The sequence below is a fragment of the Halichoerus grypus genome, chromosome 5 (assembly GCF_964656455.1).
Source record: "Halichoerus grypus chromosome 5, mHalGry1.hap1.1, whole genome shotgun sequence".
NCBI lineage: Eukaryota > Metazoa > Chordata > Mammalia > Carnivora > Phocidae > Halichoerus > Halichoerus grypus.
Window position 1 is genome coordinate 38,758,201 of NC_135716.1, and position 20,867 is coordinate 38,779,067.

The window sequence follows — 20,867 nt, forward strand, 5'->3', positions numbered from 1 at the left end:
CAAAATCAGCAGTCGACCTCCTTTCCCTGAATCCCCTCCTTTTTCTGTTGCAGAATTCATCCTTTTCACATTTTACAATATTTAAATGGGTTTCTCTTCTCAATTTGCACTTAAGTCTACTCAGCCAAATGAATCAGAAAAGCAACTTGACCCTGAAGTCAAATTGGAAAGCTGCTGCATGCGCAGGAAATAGGCCACCACTCAAATGATACACCATTTCTTAGCAGATGAACAATTCCTTTTACAACAATTTATGGAAAATAAGATAATTCTACTAAAAAATTCCTATAGCTCTAGTTATTCAATAGCATGTGCCAGGCTCCATGGCTGTCTGGTAGACCTAAGCAATTACGATGTGCAGGTTGTCATGAGTTTTTTCTCATCTTCCTTCTTCCACCCTTCTATTTTTCCAACTCCCATGTACTTCTCCTATATTGTTGGTGCTACTGATAACCACACTCACCAATACACTCCCCTGCCTGCACATATTCACATTGTCTCCCAACCCAGCCCCTCTATACTCCTCCAGTAAGGGGACCAGTTAGGAAATGGTAGGGGCATTTCTGCTACCATTTGGCCCTACGTAATTCTTTTTTTAATTTTTATTTTCTATTTTTTTTGCCCCCAGGGAAATAAACAACTCTCTGGGGAAAGGCAAGGAGATGTAATAAGATCCACTTCCTAAGAGCCATTTCTAGGATATAGGCAATGGGCTCTGATAATTCATAGATGCCATTTATTTTTAATCTCATTTTTGGGCAGTTCATGAAATCCCTGAGAATCCACATTCCCAAACTGGAATCAAATAGTGAGAAAAGAATGAATCAAAATGTACAAAACATAAAATGAATATGATTGTATACATTGGACAGAAATTGCTGACCTAATACGCACTTCTGACCAAGCAGAAGTAACAAGAACCAGACTTGTCTTTGGGTATTAACCAATTAAAAATCCAAATAAAATGTATGAAACAAGATAGTGGACATCAGGAAATGAGGACAATGGTGCCCAAGAGACAGAAAACAAATGAGGTGAGCTCCATTCTTCCCTGAGATTACTGCTTTAAGAGTTCCAGTTCCAGTTCAGAGAAGGGAAACCCAAGCAGAGCCCAGCCCACTGTGAGTTGAGGAGAGGGATCTGAATGTTTCTGGAAGGCCAAGGTAGCTAGAGTTCGCAGGATACACTCTTAGGAGAGAGGCTCACAGACTGAGAATGCTAGAGATCTGCAGAGGGTCTCCTCACCCCTCCCTCACTTGAATTCTGCAAGTTCTGATATGGAGGTGTTTTTGGGGGTGTGTGTGTATGTATGCTATTATTCAGTTGTAGAAATGTTTTGATTTCAATTATGATTTCTTCTGTGGCTCATGGGTCACTTAGTGGTCATTTCTTCATTTCATTAAGTCACTTATTTTCCAAACTTATATTTTTTTAGTTGATTAGCCCATTGTGGTCACTGAATATGATAGCAAATTTATTGAGCCTTTTTTTTTTTCTTACTCCATTTTTTGGGAGGTTGTTCTGTGGTTTTACATTCTACCTCTATTTTTTTTGGTTACACTTGAAAACCTAAACTTTATATTTAACTTAGCAAAACCTAAAGTTAAACAGTATCTCTATTATCTTCTAGAGAAATACAAGGACCTTAGAACACTAATTCCTGTAACTTCCCTTTTTATTTATATGCTATTCTAGCCAAGCATCTTCTTCCTTTTCAAATTCTAGATTATTGTGTTATTTAATTTAGTTCATGTTTGTTTAAAATGTTTGCTACTTTCTTTGCTCTTAATTTCTATTGAGCTGCCAGGCTGAGGTGATCGATTAGGACAATTAGCCAAAATGATATTAACAATAATGCCTTTACTGCTTACTGAGACAATGTAAACAAGATGCAAAAATAGACACCAGTTCCTCAATGTTCCATTTTCCCCCACAGAATGGTGCCAGGCAAGAGTCAGGTGAATCAGCACAGATGGAGGAGAATCTTAACTGCCAAAGAGCTGTGAACAAAAGACTCCTGCCATTTTATGGACTTGGGGTGGAGCCAGGGAGGAGAGAGGGTGGGGAAAGGGCCAGAGTGGAAAGAACTGAGTCACAGTAGACAAAAGTATCTTAGTCAAGATTCCCAAAAAGGAGGCCTCTGAATGGAGATGTTGGGCTTGGAATGCAGATATGTTTATGAGCATGGCTGGCCCAGAGGTCCTGAGTCCTTGACTGCAACTCCCTTCAGAAAACTATAATGCACCAGCTGTGTACCAAGTCTTACATGAGGAGGATAGCTTTCCCCTGTGAGGCCTGCCAGGCAAAGTCCTTGTAATTGCCTGTAGTTGGGCCTAAAAGATCACTGATCTTTCGTGTGGAGCCAACACTCTTCATTTCTTGTCTTCACTCTAGGACCATTGAGTTTTGCCAGGAGTACACATTTTCACATTTCCTTTAGTGAAGGTCTGCTGGTGGTAAACTCTCTGTTTTTATTTGCCTGAAAATATCCTTATTTTGTTCTCGTTCTTGAATGATACTTCTGAGGATAGAATTTTTAGGTTGACAAATTTGTCTCTTAGCATGTTGAAGATACCTTTCCAATGTCTTCTGACTTGCACTGTTGCTATTATTAAGAAGTTAGCTATTATTAATTGTTGCTCCTTTTAAAATAATTCATCTCTTCTCTCTTGGTTCAAAGATCTTCACTTTTGTGGTCTACAGTTTCTCTACAATATGTCTTAGTGTAGATTTCTTCTCATTTCTGCTGTTTGGGATTCACTGGACTTCTTGACTGTGTGAACTGATCTAATTCATTATTTCTGGAAGATTTTCATTTATTATTTCTTCTTATTCTCATGTTCTATATTATTTTTTCTCATTTATTATAATTCTTTGTCCTACTTTTTCTTTTTTGCAACCCTGATTAAATATATATTAGATGATCTAACTCTTTCACATTTCTTAACCTTTCATTCATATTTTCCATATCTTTTTCATTCTGTGCTAAATTCTCATTAGTTTCTTCACTATTCTTTCAGTTCATGAATTCTCTCATCTGCAGTAAAACTGGCCCTCTAATATTTTTTTAAAGATTTTATTTATTTATTTGACAGAGAGAGAGAGAGCGAGAGCAGGAACACAAGCAGGAGGAGTGTGAGAGGGAGAAGCAGGCTTCCCGCTGAGCAGGGAGTCCGATGCAGGGCTTGATCCCAGGACCCTGGGATCATGACCTGAGCCAAAGGCAGACGCTTAACAACTGAGCCGCTCAGGCGCCCCGACTCTCTAATTTTTAAATTTCACTTCCAGTTGTCTATATTTCTTGAAGTTCTGTTTGTTGTTGTTATTTTTTTTTTTTTTACAATATGCCTGTTCACTTTTTATAGCCCTGTGCTCTCTCACTCAATTTTCAATCTCTTCTTTTACTTCCTTAAACATAATAGAGTTTAGAAAATTCTCAATCTAAAAATTCCAATATCAGAGGACACTGCAGGTTAATTATGGTTTGTTTGTTTGTTTAGTTTGTTTTTGCTCAGAATGTTATGGGTCTTTCTTTTTGTTTTTTTTTTTAGTTTTTTTTTTCTTTTGACTGTGAGTTCATATTATCGTAACTTTATCTATGGGAATTTCTTCGGACCCTCCACTCAGCACTTATTCAATAATGGTAATTTTCTTTGCAGTCTTCAAATTTATTTTTAGTTCACCATAGTATTGAGGTATAATCCTTTGAGGTCTCAATTTTATTGGGGGGTCTCTAGTATCCTTAATATGGCAGGCTTTGGGATTTGTCTACAGTCCTCTGAACCCTGAAAAGCAGTGAAAATGGAAGTGTAGTTCACCACCTTCTGCAAATTTTCTCAAAGAGAAAGGTGGTTTAATGTTCTGTGTCTCCCTCTTGGTTCTTGCCTTCAGTTAATTTTTTGTCTAATATTCTTTACCTTTTAACCAGTTAACTCATACATTTAAGAAACTGTTTCTCAGATGGTATCCAGAATTTTTGGTTTTCAGTGTAAGTGTCAAAGTACCAGTTTGCTGCCTTGCCAGAAATGAAAGACCTACTGTGTCTGTCAATCTTATTACCATTAATAAAACTGATACTTTGTCTTCTCCTTCTGGAAATTCAATTACATGTATGTTAGGTCCCTTGATACCCAATGACATGTATATTAGACCACATACATATTAGATCGCAACTCTTGGAAGCTCCATTCTGGTGCTTGTTTGTTTGTTTTCCTTCACTATTTCTTCCCTTCCTGTTTTAGTTTGGGCAATTTTTATCGACCTATATTCAAGTTCATCCATTCTTTCCTCAGCACAGTCTGCTAAAACACCCAACTAGGAAATGCTTCATCTCTGATACTATATTTTTTATTTTGGCATTGACATTTGACTCTTTTATAGTGTTCATCTCTCTGTTGAAATTCTTCTGTTCATACATGTAGTTCTAGATCTTTAATGTATCAATCGCAGTTATGTTAGAGTCCCCTCTGACAGTTCCAGGTCATCTTTTAGTCTGGCTCTCTTACTTGCTTTAACTCTTGACAATGCATTTATTTTTTTCTTGCAGTTTTTTAAATTATTTTTTTAATTAAATACTGGACATTGTGTGTGGAAGAATAGTAGGTATTGTTCCCAGAGTGGACGAGGATCAATGTTTTTGCTCTATTGGGCCCTATAAGTATTATTTAGCCTCACTGGGCCTCAACTCCATTAACAGCAAAGTGGGAATAAGCTCCAACTTCATAGAAATATTGTGTGAAATATATAAAACATAAATGTCAAATATTACTATCACTTGCCTGGTGATAGACCTTAGTCATTATGTTTAATAAGGCAACTAGATTATACACACTTGATTTTTATCTTCAAATGGTGACATCTTTTTTTCCTGTTAATTAAAAAAATTCACATTTCATTTGAAAAATTCTAATGAGATGAAAATGTACAAATTAGAAAGCCAAGTGCCTCCACACATTCAACTAAGACCATACTACAATTGCGTATTCCTCAACTCCTTCAATAAATAACATAAAAATTGGTATCACTGCATTTGATTTAATGTTCATCAATACACACATAAAACCCAGAGATCTTCCAAATATTTATCCAGTATTTACTTTCAAAGTAGAAATAATAATTTTTACAGGTGGTATAAATAAAGGTCCCCACTGTGATCCCTACCATATTTTGACTCTATGTGGGGGTGAGGATCATTTCTTCCTCTAGAAACAGAGAATTTGTAAAGTATCAAGAAGGATGGTAACAGAAAGTATGAGAAAGTACTGTGCTTTGAAAATGGATCAGGTGAGAAGAAAGTGTTAGTTGAAGAGGGACTTCCTGGAGCTGCAGACCCAGCATTCCTGGCCAGAAAGGACGAAAGTGCTTTCTTTCCTGTTCTTGCTAAGACCTGGGCAGCATTTCCTCCATGTCCGCGATGACGTAAGAGACAACAGCCCAAACAGCAGCAGCCACGTTCATCTGCTTTGGATCCATGACAGTCATGGTGTCTCCATGGGAGTGATGGAAGGAGAAATATTTATAGAGGTCATCAAGTAGACTGGCTCCTGGGGAGAAAAGAGGAAGAATTCTTAGTGAAGTATTTCAAGAGATTGCTGAATAGCTGCTCAGAAACCATTGCTGCTCTTCCCTGCTTCACTCTTCCTGCTCCTACTATGCAGGCTGCAGGGGCAAAATCATTACTTTCCCAGGCTCTCTGGCAGCAAGAAATGGCCAAGTGAATACCATTCTTATTACTAGGATAGGAGTGGCAGGCTGTGGGAAAGTTCTAGGAAAGCCTTTACTTTGCCGACAAGAGTCGGGAAATGCCCTAGTGCTGCATAAAAGTAGATGAAAAGTTTGGAGCTGCATGGGGTAATAAAGCCCCCACACTAAAAATGGCCAAGTGGAAAGACAGAAGGAGCCTGGATTTCGAAAACACTGCTAGCCCACTGAATAGGCTCTACATTGCCTACTTCGGGACTATCTGCCACGTTAAAGAAGATAAAACTTTATTTAAGTAACTGATAGAAATGTCCTATTTATTTATAAAAAGATAATATCTGCTTTTGTATCTGCAAGAGTGCAAATTATGTACCTTCCTGGATTCAAAAGAAAGCCCATACTCTTTTGCTCAAGTTTTTTTGCTCAAATCATTCATATACTTCCCATGAAATTTCCCAACAACCTCTAAGGGCATCAGCAGGCACCTTTGCCCCACTTAAGAGCTTTCTTCTTTCTCTAGTGAAGCTTTTCTCTAGCTTCCACCATGGACCACAGCCTTGGGGAGTCTTTGCCCTCCGTTAGTCATCCTTCAAAACCTCCTGGGCCCAGTTTGTGGATTCCAACTGCAGTTCTTTATCCTCTGGCCTTATTTATTTATGTGTGGTGTTATTGTGAACTACACATACATAAGATTGAAGAGAACACAAATGCATATCAGGATGGGTGACAATATAAAAAGTATGCATATGTCCACAATCCATTGCAAGAAAGATACTACCAGTACTTTTGAAGCCCATTTTATGAGTTCCCCCACCCCTCGTTGAAACTTTCCTCCCTCCAGAGGTACCCACTTTCCCATTCTGCTTGTGTGTTAATCACTCCTTGATTTTTAAAAAATTAGTTTTACCCTATATTTATATGGCATTACATAAAATAAATAAATAAATAAATAGTTTAATACTGTCTGCCTTTGAAACACATACACCAGATATATTTCTGTGACTTGGTTTTTCCACTCAGTGTGTATAGCTGTGGTATTTTCATTTTTTTTTATTGCTGTACATTATTTCATTGAATTTATTTATCCATTTTCCTGATGATGGACATTTAGGTTGTTTCCAGTTTTCTGTTATTATATGTTGTTATCAGCATTCTCTAGCATCTAAATAAAGGAATGGACTTGCTGGGTTATAGAGTAGGTGTGTGTTTAATTTTATCGTGTAATTCCAAAATGTTGCCCTTTTCAGTGTGCACTTCTGCTGTCAGTATATGAGTCTTCCTCTTGTTTTACAAGAGCACTTGCTCTTGTCAAGCTAATATTTGCTAATCTGGTGGGTATGAAATATTATCTCATTATGGTTTTAACTTTAACTTTCAAAATTATTAATGAGATTGAGCATGTTTTCATATATGCATTTTTTTGTCATTTATGTTTGCTCTTTTGTAGAATACTTGCTCATGCCTTTTGCCCATTTTTCAATTGATTTGTCTTTTCTTATTAACTTGCAGGAATTCTTAAAATATTTTAGATACTAGGAATAAGAAGTGTCTTAATTACTACTAGTAGCTTAATTACTACTGCTTTCTATTTCTTGTAATTGGGCAGAGCAAATCCCCCCACCTTCTCTTCCCTCCTCTTCAGGAATGTCTTACTATTCTTAACTGAGCTTTCAGATGAAGTTTGGAATCATTTTAAAATTGTACAAAAAATATTCTTGGATTTTGATGGAAATTGTGTAAATCTACATGTCAATTTGGGGAGAACTCACATCTTTATATTAGGCTATTGTGTTCTTATCCATGAAAATGGCATATTGATATTTCCTATTTATTGAAGTCTTCTGTAGCATCTTTAAAGTTTTGTGATACAGCTTGCATACCTTTTGTTAGTTTTCTTTTCTCCAAAGCTTATACTCTTTGTCGCTAATTGTAAATTCTACATTTAAAAAAAATTGCATTTTCTATTTGTGGCGATCCATTTTTAGCATCAAGGATATATCTGATTCATAAAAAGGCAGGTGTTCCTTCTTTTGTACACTCTGGAGCAGTTTGTGTAAGATTAGAATGATTCATTTCCTGGTTTTTTTTGTAGAACTCTTTACAAAACCATCTAAGTCTGATACTTTGCTTATGATAAATATTTTAACTAATGATTCGATTTCTATCCTGGTTATTGGGCTATTGGGATTTTGTATTTCCTCTTGAATTAACTTTGGAAATTATATTTTTTAGGAATGTGTGAGTTTTGCCCAAATATTCAAAATAATCAAAATCAAAATAATCAGCATGAAGTTATCACTAATATCCTGTTTTTAACTCTGTTTATGTCTGCATGTATAGGAATGCACTTTTTTTCATTCTCCATATTAGTTATTAGTGTCTTCTCTCTTTTTTGTTCATCAGTCTTGCCAGCAGTTTGTCAGTCGTATTAGTTTTTTGAAAAAAAAAAGAAAAAGACAATTTTTTTAACACTCTCTACTATAGAGTGGTTTTTCTTCCATTGATTTCTACTCAAATTTATTGTATCCCTCCTTCTTCCTTCTTTGGCTTGATTTGCTTTTCTTTTTCTAACATCTTGAGTTGAATGTTCAGGTTATTGCTTTGCAGCTCTCTCTGTCTCCAGCATAAGCAATAAGGCTGCAATCTTCCTCCTACTGCTGCTTCAGCTATCTATATCCTGCCAATTCTGAGGAGTAGTTTCAAGATCACTCAGTTCTAAATATTCACCAATTCCTGGTTTGATTTCTTTTCTTTGATACATAAGTTAGAATGTGTTTTCTAATTTTTAAAAGTATGGGGGTTCCCTTAGTTATTTTTTCATTATTGATTTCTAATTTAACTTACAGAGAATGCAGGCTATATGATACAGATTCTTTTCAATCTACTGAGATTTTCTCTGTGGCCTATTGTGTGATCCATTTTTATAAATGTTCCATGTGTGGAAAAGAATGTGCTTTCTGTGTGTTGTGTATATGCGTGAGATCAAGATTGTTTCTTCAAATCTTTTAACACCTAACTTATTTATTGTCTATTTGAGCTATCAATTTTGAGAGGGATATGTGAAAATGTCCCTCTGTGATTTTGGATATTTTTTTTTGTAGTTCCAGCAATTTCTTTTTTATATATTTCAAACTTACAGTATTAGGGGCATACAAATTTAGAATTACAGCTTCCTGATAAATTGAACATCTTTATTAATGTGTAGTTATCATCTTCATTTTTAGTAATGCTTTTTGTCTTGAAGTTAGCTTTTCCTAATATTTAATATAGCCATACCTTCTTCCTTTACCTTAGTATGTCTTCTCCCATCATTTTTTTAAAAGATTTTATTTATTTCTTTGACAGAGAGATAGAGAGAGAGCACAAGTAGGCAGAGAGGCAGGCAGAGGGAGAGGGAGAAACAGACTCTCCACTGAGCAGGGAGCCCAACATGGGGCTCGATCCCAGGACCATGGGATCATGACCTGAGCCGAAGGCAGCCGCTTAACTGACTGAGCCACCCAGGCGCCCCACTCCCCCATCATTTTACTTGCACTCTTCCTTGCTCCTTATGTTTTTAGAGGTTTCTCTTATGAAGACTTTAAAGTTGAATTTTAAAAATCTAGTCTAACAGCTTGAATTTTAACTGGACAGTATAATTTCTTTATGAAGATTGTGATTACTATTAAATTGAATTCATTTATGCCATCCTAGTTTTTGCGTTCTATTAGTTAATTTTGTTTTCTAGATTTGTTTTTTTCCCCCTTTTCTTTCTTGCCCTCATCTGTGTTGACTTTTCCCCCTCCTATCATTCCTTTTCTCCCCCCTCCCACTCTACTAGTTTGAAGATTACACGTTTTATTTCAATTCCTTCAGTGGAGACCTTAGAAATCATAGCTCACATACTTAGCCAAAGTTAATCAATATCTTATTTAAGGACACTAGGGCCCCTTTGTCTCCAGATACACTCACTGCTCATTAAAAAACATGGTTCAGGGAAACAGATTGGCAGATACCCTCACACAAGATACCCTCTGCTAGGCTCCAGAGTTTTCTTACCTCTATCAATTCTTGCTTTATCATTTTTCATCTCTGAGGAATTCCCTTACTTTGCCTCACTAAGCCATGTATTATAGAAAGGCAATTATTGTTTTATCCACAATTATTTTTGGTGGGGAAAAATGTGTCTACAAACTTCTGGTCTACCATATTAAAAGCATTCTCTTCTCATAGTCCTCTACTTCCTGCCCTGTGGATTGGATCCTGTCCTTGTTTCTGAGACCTTTGTGGCCTCAGGATGTTGTCTAGATTTTCTCTATCCCAACTCAAGTTTTTAAAACTTTGTGTCAAGGTTAATCTCTATCTATGGCCCCAAACTCCTTGCTCTGAAGTAGAATTTGGATTTATCTCCATTCATATTTCACATTGAGTTCAGCTATGGTGCTATTAAACAAACACAAGCCAGTGAGGCAAAAAAATAAGTGTAAAAGAAAAACTCAAACCTCACCTCTGACAACTAATGACTCCAATGCCTGCCAGGATATATCCAAAACAGGGCGTATTCAGCTGACAATGCCTAGTAAACCCTTCACCCGTGTGGAGGAGAGTTCTTCCAGTTCAATAATTTTTCTTTCTAAACTAGTAAAACATGTTTTCTGTTAGCCCAGTGGCTCTGAAAAAAGTGGGATCTGACCATCATCCAGACTGATAATGTAACACCATCAGTGGCTGGGCTGGAGCTGAGGTCCACAAATATTCAGAAGGCTCAATCCAGTTCAATTGGGCAAATACTTGAGTTCCTACAATATTCTAGGCAGTGGTCTAAGGACTGAGGCAGGCATAAAGATGGAAAAAGACACAGCTGCTGCTCTCAAAAGAGACAGCTTTTGACAGAGTGTCCACAAGCAATAATAACGCAGAATGTACTGAGTGCCACGAGGAAAGGACAAAGAAATAGCAGATGGCTCATGTAACTGAATGACCTTCTTTGGCCCCTAGACTAGGTCCCCTTGCTTTGTGCACTCCATACTTCTCTTATAATCTCCACCATCTTTTGTTATAATTGCACGTTTGAAATCTGATTTCCCCATTATACTGTAAACTCCCTTAAGGTAAGGCCTCTGTTTTGTTCTCTACTCTGTCACCAATGCCTGTAACATAGTGCCAAATAGAAGACAAATGTGTATTTGTTGAGCTAATGAATGAAATTGGTGAATTTTATAAGTAAACTGGGCCTTGAAGGTGCTGTATCAGAGTCCTTGTAGGAAACAGATGGGATGCTCCAAAAAGGTAACTTGGAGAATTTGATGAAAGGACTATTTACAAAGAGCGGTCGGGGTTAAATAAAGCTCAGAAGAGATGCTGATACATCCTAGGGCTGGCAACAAAGAAGCTATTACCATTCCTAGGCTTAGAAGGCAAAAAAAGCAGCTCTGGCTGCAGGAGAGGGTCACCAGAGCAGTCGTGGCTATTTGTACAAGCCAGGGAATCAATCAGTTTCCTGCTGGTGCCTCCTGTAGCCTACGGGGCCTCCCCATGGCCAAACCCAATCATAAGCCAGAGGGAAGGAGTGATTTGTTAATGCAGTACATAACAGTCTCCAGGGCCACAATATCGGGTAGAGAAAGGTGAGGACTGATACGGAATTGTAAAAGAGATTTTTAACATAAGTACTTAAGATGTCAACAGACAAGAGATGGGGTACAGACATTCCAGGTGAAAGAGTACATGAGCGTTCCAGTTTGGGTGATGTGTGTGTGTGGGTAACTTAGGTTAATTATTGGCAGATCAATTATTGGTAACCAACTGTGGAAGGTCCTGAATATAAGGCTGAAAATAGATGGAATGTAGTTCATAAATGGGGAGCCCTTGGGAACCAATGGGCAGGAAGGCGGGGAGACTAGAGTTGCACCTTAGGGAGATGCTACAGAGGAATATAGAGGTGGAGTTGTGTAAACACCATGGTAGTGAAGAGAAGGCTAGGGAAGAGGTATCATCTGGGGGGCAGGTGTCAAAGACCAGGCCACATGAGAATATCCTAGTTTCTGAAATTCTCTAGAAAGCATATGGATGAAGATAACCAAAATTCCCAGTGAAAAGGCCAGAGGTCCATTTTAAAACCAGAAGGTTCCTTATGTCATGATCTCACTGCACACCCAGGAGAGACAAATCTGTGTGTTTACTTTGGTAGGAGCAAGAAGTATTTTAACAGAAACAGTGACATTTCAGAACCAGCTGAAGCTGGTGAGGAGCATCAGGTGGAAAGCAAATTCATGTACAAGTTAAGGACAAAGTCAAGGAGTTCAAAGAGTGAAAGTCACTGAGAGTAGATGGAAGATGAATTAGAACCGTGTACATGAAGAAACAGGAAAGGACATTTCATTCCAGCAGACAGAGTATGGCTCACTTGGGGCTGTTTTCCTCCAATTCAGCGCTTCTTAAAGACACTGCATGATGGCTGACAGGAAAGGCTCCAAATTCCATATTGAAAAAACAGAAGCAAGATATACTTGTGTATGCCCTCTCCAGGCCTCTGAAATTCCCATTCAGGCTCAGCCTGAAAGAACTTGCCTGCCAGATGGGTGGGAATCTGGCTGCCTCCCCTCACAACTGGAACATTACAGAAGGCATTTCCTCAGAGATCATCGAAGTTCCCATGAACATTTCATACAACTAAAACAACTCCAGAAAATCCGATATTACCAGTGAGGATGCTGATAACCACAGGCGTTACGAGGTGGTCCTGTTGGCTGCCTTGCAGCTTTGTCTCTGCAATTCCAAGGAGACATTTTATCAGTGACAGCTACTAGTCTAAAAGACCAGCACTGAGGGAGAGCCTGCACTGCAATTTCTGAGAGCACCTGACACGCTCTCATGGGTGGAAGGAATGTTAACTATCCCTGGGGATAAATTGCAGTCTCTTTTGACAGGTATATGAGCTCTGAACAGGGAATCATCAAATGCTTTTTAGAAATAGAAAGCTGGTAAGTAGGAGCCTGCTCTGAAGGCCAACATTCAGCTCCTGGAAATAAACTACAACATTATTAGGGCAGTTCACTGCTAGGAAATTATTTCTAAGGGAGGTTTGGAATTTAAGGATGTGAAGACATATCCTTGAGTATGTCAGCCAAGAAGTTGGACCTACGCAGGGAGATACAGCAGAGAACACAGGAGTTAGAGTCAGATAGGCCTGGGTTCACATTCAAACTCTTCTGCTTAATAACTGGGTGACTTTGGGTGAATCATATAAGGCTTTTTAGCCTCAGTTTTCCCACTCACCAAATGGGGCTACTAAGATCTGACTTTCAAGGTTCTGGTGAAAATTAGTAGGCACTCAATTAATAGATGCTATAGATCCATAGGGCTGACCCGATACATACACAGCAGCTTGATCAATTAAATGCAACTTGGAGGGACTTAAAATTATAATTTAATAAGTTAAAGTTCTGACAACTGTTCTTAAAGATGAAATAGCTGGACCATGACGTCTATTCTTTATGACCCCACCTTGACCTGGCTTGGATTATTTTTCCTTCTCCTCCTTCCCATCCCCTTCTCTCCTCTCCTCTCCAAATCTGTTCTATAAACATTCATCTCAGAAAATATTTTCCAGCTGTTTGACGGTGAAAATGGTCCCATGAATATTGTAAGAAATATCCAACCTGCCCCATACTGTTCACACCAGATTCCAATCTTCACAGAGAGATCTCAGTAATGACTGTGGTCTGTGCAGAATACTGGAACAGGATTGAATACCTGCTAATTCCCGAAAATTTGCGGGGGGGGGGTAAATATACAAAGATTCTCATAGCCTCCTCTTTTTGTATGTTAAGTCTCATTCATTTGTAATCAGTGCATTTTCATGTACACAAATTAAGCAATTCATGGAATGAGAAGTTTTTGAAAGATTTGAAAGCTTTGAAAGTTTAAATTCAAGTCTGTTATTTCAGCATATACATTGCTGCTGCAATGTTGCATGAAAGATGCACTAACAGGCAAGCAGCTGTGGAAAATCCATTTCTCCTTTATAAACAGATCTTGAACAGTCTGGGGTATGCAATTTAATTGCAATGGAATGTATTACAGACATTCCCCTGATCATAATTGTGGGGTTAGAGAAGAATGTTATGGTCTTATTCCCTGCAAGAAAATGGTCCCCCTAGAATCTATAAAATCTAAAAAGACATTTAAACTTTAATTAAAATTATTATTTCTTTTAGCAACATTATCAATGAAAAACATTACTGCCAAAACAATTAGAAAATCAATTCATGGGCTTTGCAGACATTTAATCTTTCTTTTCAAAAAGGGCAGCTTTATCCCTACTGTATTAAATCTCATTGAAAATTAGAGTGAGAAGCAGTTAATTAATAGCTTCCTAACCCATAGCTCTCCAGAAGAGAAAGCAACTTCTAAGTAGGAAAGGGGAAAAAAAAAAAAAAAAAACCAAAAAAAAAAACAAAAAAACCAGTAAATGAAAGGAAAGGACAGGACAGGAAAGGGAAGGGAAAACATCCCCAATCAAAACTCCATAAAAAGTATTATAATTTTAGTTTCTAAACTCTTAATTTATCCAAGAATTGCCGAGTCTATGTTAAAAAGGTCCAGGCATAAGCCTACAACTTCCATCTCTTTGAAAAGCTTGGATTGGCTGCTGGGATAACTTTGGCCACATAGCTTAGTCACCACCCTCAGCCCTGGTGAGCCTCCAGTTCACATGTACCTGAACTCTGTGATAGTGATTCATCTTTCCACAAAGTGAAGAATTACAGAGCAACAGCAAGACTAACTAATCCCTGCGGCACGAAGCTGGTACAGACTCTCCCACAGCGGGAATAACAAGGACACTATGTGTTGAGTGCTTCCTGTGTGCTTAGGGCTTTATGGAGATGATTTTATGTAGTTCTCCCAGTGACCCCATGAAGGGATGGTCATCACGTGGCATTAACAGATAGAAAATAGATTTAAGGAACTTGTCTAAAGTCATACAATAGTAAGTGGTAGAGATAGGATTCAAATCCAGGTGCCTCTGACCTAAAAACTGTGCTCCTAACCAGTGTTCTATACCTTCTCTCACTGCCCTATCCCAGGAATCTGTAACTACTTTCTCCCCAGTGGGTAACTATTTGCACAATTTATCCCATTCATTGCTCTGGTCCCCCATACCAATTTCTGCCTCATGACATGGAGACAGAAATTCAAATAGGAGGTGTCCTGGACCATAAAACAGTGAAGAATTATGTTCATACAGTGGGCAGCCTGGGACTGCCTATCAGAAGATGAACAGCAGAGCCCATCTGTCACCAAGTCCTCTGCTCTGTCTGGGCCACACTCTCAAGGGCCTGCCAGTCCTCCTGAGAGTTCCCGGACCATTCTATCTAGAACTCCTCCCCCTGATCCCTCGTTATCCCCCTTTTCACTGTTTAAAAGTATATTATTCTTGTAATGGTTTTATAATTTGCTGCTTGTCTTTCCCATTGGAATATAAGCTCCATAAGGGCAAGAACTTGGTCTTTTTGTCCCAATTCCCAACGCCTGGCATGTAATAGAAGCTCAATAAATATTTGTTGACTCACTAAATGGATAAATGAAAGAATTATTAAATATCAAATTGGACAAAAGTAGAGAAGAATATTGATTGGTTTCATCCTCTCTCTCTCTCCAGCCACTCTTGGTAAGTAAAGCCTACTTTCCGGGGATTCTATTCTCAGCTCTTGCCAGGTAGGTTCTCATTACTAAAAACATGTGATATTTCATATACAAGCTGAGATCCAAATGCTCTCTTACGGATTACACAATATGTTCTTGTACCTTTCACCACTGTTAGAGAAATCAGCCACAACTTGAAAACAGGGCAAAAAGGTGGGCAGCACATGTTTTCAATGTCATTCAGGAGCAAAGTCCACCTAAAGATTTCCTAGGAGAACGTATTTAGTTTGACTCACTGCTTACTATTGATTAAAGGTCGCAGACTTAGTGAATTTATATTTTAACTCATAGATTTTTGTCTAGTAGAGATGAAAATGATTTCTGTCCCAAAGAACAGATAATCCCAAAGGTTACAATTTATTGGCCTTTAAGACATTAACCAGTTTTTATCTAATCTAGCAATCTCATCCTAATATTTCTTTATTAAATTGCCTAGTTTCTCAAATGCTCTATAAATTGGTATTAATATCTTACTGGATTCCTTATTAATTAATTGAATAAAATTCTTTGACATGTATTTATTTTATATTTGCATGAACATCATGATTTTACCTTTTAGAAAATTATAACTTAATACCACCCATCTATAAACCATAAAAGAAAAATCACATTCTCACTTCTCAAAAGTTAAGTTTGTCACAAAGTCATCATCTATAATTTTATCCATGAGCACCCGAATAAGCAAAAGCACTGAGCACTGATAGATATATATATCTGTGTTTCTGTGGCTATAATATGGGGCTTGTCCTTAACGTCTCCCGACCCGTTAATATCCTTATTTATCTCTTGAACTGCTTTCCACCTTCCACATGAGAGTCATGCTTTTACCTTTTAGAACATTATAATTTAATACCATCTACCTACAGACCTTAAGTAAACAATCACATTGGTATGTAATAAGGTCCTTATCTTTGGGTTTATGATTTACGTGTGTGCGTGTGTATTTATAGCTTCAGATATAGCCGTAAAGAAACACCCATACCACTCTGTCCTTCTGTATGTTTTTGTAACACAAAATAACATCGACACTTGTTTGGGAGGGGTAATTTTGAATCTTACTCATTTTTATATATTGGTCTTAATTTATCATTCTCCCTTTGTCCATACAGAACTTACCCACTCTTCTTTCATGGCCTCATGTCAGTAAAATTCCCACCTATCTGAGCCAATGTGATTCCTTGTAAATGCTTTTCTGCAGTTTCTCTCCACACTTGGGGAATGATGCTCACTAAGAAAACATCAGTAAAAATGGTTTCTGACAGAGCATACTGTCAGAACATTCAATGTATGTGGGTCTTGAACTTAAGAAGACTCTAAAAATTGTTTCTAGTGTGGCATTTACAATGAAAGCCTTAAAATTATCCTGGGTCTTCCTATAATTGTGCTCATACGAACAGATTTTGATTTCTGGCTACAGATGCAAAAAAGTTACAAAGCTACTGTGCAATAGAAGGCAGGTGTTAAGATATAAACCTTTGTCTCTGCTTGCCACCTCCCATTCTGTTGGCAAGCAGAGACAAAGGAATGAGACAAATTGGAAGTATTACATGGACATGCTGTTCTAGACTTATTTCTCATACTGAATTTGATAATTCTGCAAGGCTGGTTGGCAGGAGTACTGCAGAAATGCCTGGGTGACATGGGAGAGCTGGAGCCCCAATTTTGTCACCCACTATTCAATGATTATGGTATTGAAGGCCAACTGGTTGATAGGAAGATGTCCGTTCATGAAAGAGGTCACAAGGGAGACTCTATGAACCTCTGACCAGTGATTCTCACTTCCCCATGGCCAGGCTAATGATTTATAAAATCCAAGCACTTAAACACATAGTTTATAGGGAAAAAAATCATGGCTTTTGTAAGAGGAAGTCTTGGCTTCTTTATGATCATTAAAAAGGTAAAAAAAAAAAAAAAAAAAAAGGCTGTAAACAAAGAGAAAAGAGTTTTTTACCTATTCAAAGAACCTCTGATTAAACTATGCTACAACCAAAAATGTTGACGTGCTGTGGAACTGAATGTTTTGTTGTGCATACAGAACTACCTGGCTATGAGACAAGGAAAAAAAGCAACAAGTATTTCTCTGCAAGGAAGTCCACCTGAGGGTTGGTATCATTATTTGGAATTGGAATCAGTCTTGAAAACCTACAAATGCCTTTCCAGTTACACTGTGGGTCTCCATTATCCCCCCAATAAGTAGGACAGGCTAAAATTGCACCTTTTAAGGTAGCAAGTATAAATTCACTGCTGATTAAGCCATACTAGGTTTCAAAGAAATGAGGCTATTTGAGAGGCTACACTTAATAATTTTAGGTCATGTCAAGGTGGGCAGCCAACGCCTCCACAAAATTCCTCTGGGGGCCATTGTCAGAAGCAGAATTATGGGCTGGATGGACCAAGAGTCTGCACTGAGATGGGCTTTTTTTCATTTCTAGATACCATAGTGTCAAGGTCACAAGAAGCTACACCATGGAAAATAGGATATACATATATAAAATAAAGTTTTACTACTAAAAACAATGAAAAGAGGCTATATTAAAAATATAATAAAATTTAAGTACTAATGAATAACATGTGTCATGTCCAGAAACCAGAGTGACGGTGTTATGTGAATAAATTTAGAGGTAGCTTAGGCCAATGAAGAAAATTGATCTGGGAGTAAGTCTCTTGATTTCTTTCTATTCTCCATATCCATTTATGTGTCAGACAGCATAAATTTATCCAAAATAAGTGTGTCCATGAACCAGGCAGCTGGTTCAACAAAAAGATGACAAACTACTTGGCTAATGCTGCAAAATATTAGTGAAGTTTCCTCCACCTCAGCTTCCAAGGAAAAAACAAGAGTGGCTACGTAGTGAATGATTCTTGCCTCAAGCCATCATCCTTGAAAATGGAGCAAAATTAGATGTTGACAATGGTGAAAATTTTGGTAAATATTGGCTCAGTTATTGAACTTTCATTTTATTTATGCAAATAAGCTTTTAATTTATTGGCTTTCATTTTATTTATGCAAATAAGCTTCTTTTTTTTTGGTCACCTGAGAAGTTCCCATTTGGCAGTTAAATGTAGCCCCTTTAGTTGACTATCTGCTAAAAGGATGAATTTTTTTTTTTTTTTACACAAAACCTTCTAAAATATAACTTTCTAAAAATTATTATTCAGTGAAGGAAAAAATAAGCTAAACACGAAAAGCTTTCTGAATTCCAAAACAAAAGAAGCAAATGTTTAAGAAGGAGCCTGGAAATGAATATGCTTTTAATGCAAACACAGTTCACTTAAAGTAAAACATCAGTTCAAGGAATATCCTCATGAAAAGATCCTGCCCATGGCAATCTACTTATAGGGAATCTACAAGGCTGAGGTATAAATTTAACATTTAAATGTAACTAAATTTCCAATGCTTTTATGATTGACCCTCACTAATGTAATTTTTAGGAAATTCTTCTAATGAAGAAATAGTGATTATTCTGAATAGACACCCAAAATATAATTATAGTACATTTGATTAAATGCTTCTGTGGTGAGATAAACTGCAATTTACACATTTCTGTGTGTTCTTTAAAAAAAAAAAGGCCAAGGATGACAAAGGAAGCTAATGCTACTTTGTGGGGTAACATGTCATTAGCTGTTCCATCATTTATGCTCAAACTCCAGAATTATTGGGTAAGGTAAATGGTGCTTGAGATTTGCTGCTACAGACCCTGAAATAGTTTCCAGCACAAAATTTATAAATAACACCAGGACTCCTACTGTTTCATCTCCTGAGTCATTTTTCTTCAAGCCTTTTAGAATTCTTGACAAAGGTGAGACATATACTGTCCTTTACTAACTAAACTGGTAAGAAGACCTCATTATGAAGGATATGGAACATGAAGCATGAATTATTTCTTGTTTAACTTCATACAGAATAGAAACAATTGTCCAGTTATTATAAATAGGTTAAATGATTACTTAGGATGATCACAGTGACATTTACAATGTACTACGCTTGCACTCACTACTGCATAGCAAGACAGCCACTAGGGATTCTGCCAAACATGACTTGGATATAAGGCTTTTGAAAAGAAGATCATATTCACTCATCTGATATCTATTGAACGCCTACTAAGTTCCAAGCACCTTGCTAAGCCCTGGGCAAACAACGGCAGGCATAATTTAAATGTGTCTGCTCTTACGGAATTTCATGGAACTTTCAAGCTAGTACAGTACACCTGTAGAAATGAGGTTGACTAAGATTACATCCAAAACTGCTTGGGATTCCGCAGATGAAGCTTAAAAAGGAAAAAGCCTCATTCTCCCCAAGTTACTGATTTTAACGCAGTCAGAGTTGTCTATGAGCATGTTGGAGGGTGGTACTCACTATGGTCAGGGTACAGAGACTGGGAAATAGCACTCCTAATTATTGTCTCTGGGATATGGGTTCTGTACAATGACATATCATTTAATGATGAAAAAGGTAACAAAATCATGACCATAATCATAGCCAGGATTTACTAAGTACTTTCTATGTTCCATGGCCTTAGCTAAACAATTTGACATTCATTATCTTATCAAATCATCATAATGATTCTCTAATTATTATTATCCTCATTTTGCAGATGAATAAACTTCGGCTTAAAGGTTATGATGATGATTAGAAGCAAAAGAGTCTGGGGAGAGGATCTGTAGACGTTTTTTGCCTTGTGCTGAATTCATCCCTTCATCTCAAAGATGAAGACCACAGGGCAGGGAGTCTTGGCCTCACGGAGTGGTGGGAAAGGGCAATCCTATGAATCTGCCATCCCCCGATGACCCATGCCCACACAACCACCCATCTTTTCTTTCCAGGGAACTTCTCGCATGAACCTGTGTTTTTTGAAATTCCTTCTATTAGATTCCATAATAGCATGTCTGACTTGTACATCTCCAAAATTATATCCTTCCCTTTCTTCTAATTCAACCTTGCATGCTTGGTAACAGACATCTAATCCCATTCTGCTTTTTTAGGGCAAAACCCACTCCGCCTGTGGTCAGTGGATTGTCAGAATAGCTACTGTCCCTCTTAACTTTTAGGGTCACTTCTGTCTGTGGAGAAATGCCTCGTCTCCTTGAAAGCTTTCTTTTCACATAAGTCAGGGCTGGGAGAGAACTTCTCCAGTCTAACTGTCAAATGCACCACATACCCAACGAGTTTGTTCCACTTTGGCTGATCAGAATTAAACATTTTCCCAGCCCCGTGGGCTCTGGGAATTGTTCCACCTCCAGCCCCCTGTTCTTTGCTGCGTCTTGTAGAATTTTAACTCTATACATGTTCAGTTCAGTATGCAACAAAAGACTCAAAGAGAACCTTATGAAGATTACTGGACCTCTTTCTCTGTTTAGCTACCTCTTCTCTGGTAGTCAGTCCTATAAACATGGGAGCCTCAGACTCCCTGAACTCTAATCTCTGTCTTTGCAAGTTAGCAAGGCTACTGTATTATGCTTGGGTTTCCCCTCTCTGCTCC

At 37.8% G+C, this 20,867-nt stretch overlaps 1 protein-coding gene across 6 annotated transcripts in view; it reads right to left on the reverse strand.

Moving 5' to 3' along the window:
• Nucleotides 1–5,014: 5,014 nt before the first annotated feature.
• Nucleotides 5,015–20,867, reverse strand: part of CPQ (carboxypeptidase Q) — a 448,086-nt gene continuing 432,233 nt past the window's right edge. For 5 of the 6 annotated variants that reach the window (XM_078072196.1, XM_078072193.1, XM_078072195.1 and 2 more), the window contains exons 8-9: nt 12,382–12,447; nt 5,015–5,543 (exon numbers count right to left, since the gene is read on the reverse strand). In XM_078072196.1, the coding sequence (XP_077928322.1) occupies nt 5,380–5,543; nt 12,382–12,447 (230 nt within the window). In that variant the 3' untranslated portion in view covers nt 5,015–5,379. The remainder of the gene's footprint in view (nt 5,544–12,381; nt 12,448–20,867) is intronic. The other variant, XM_078072199.1, reaches the window with a different exon arrangement.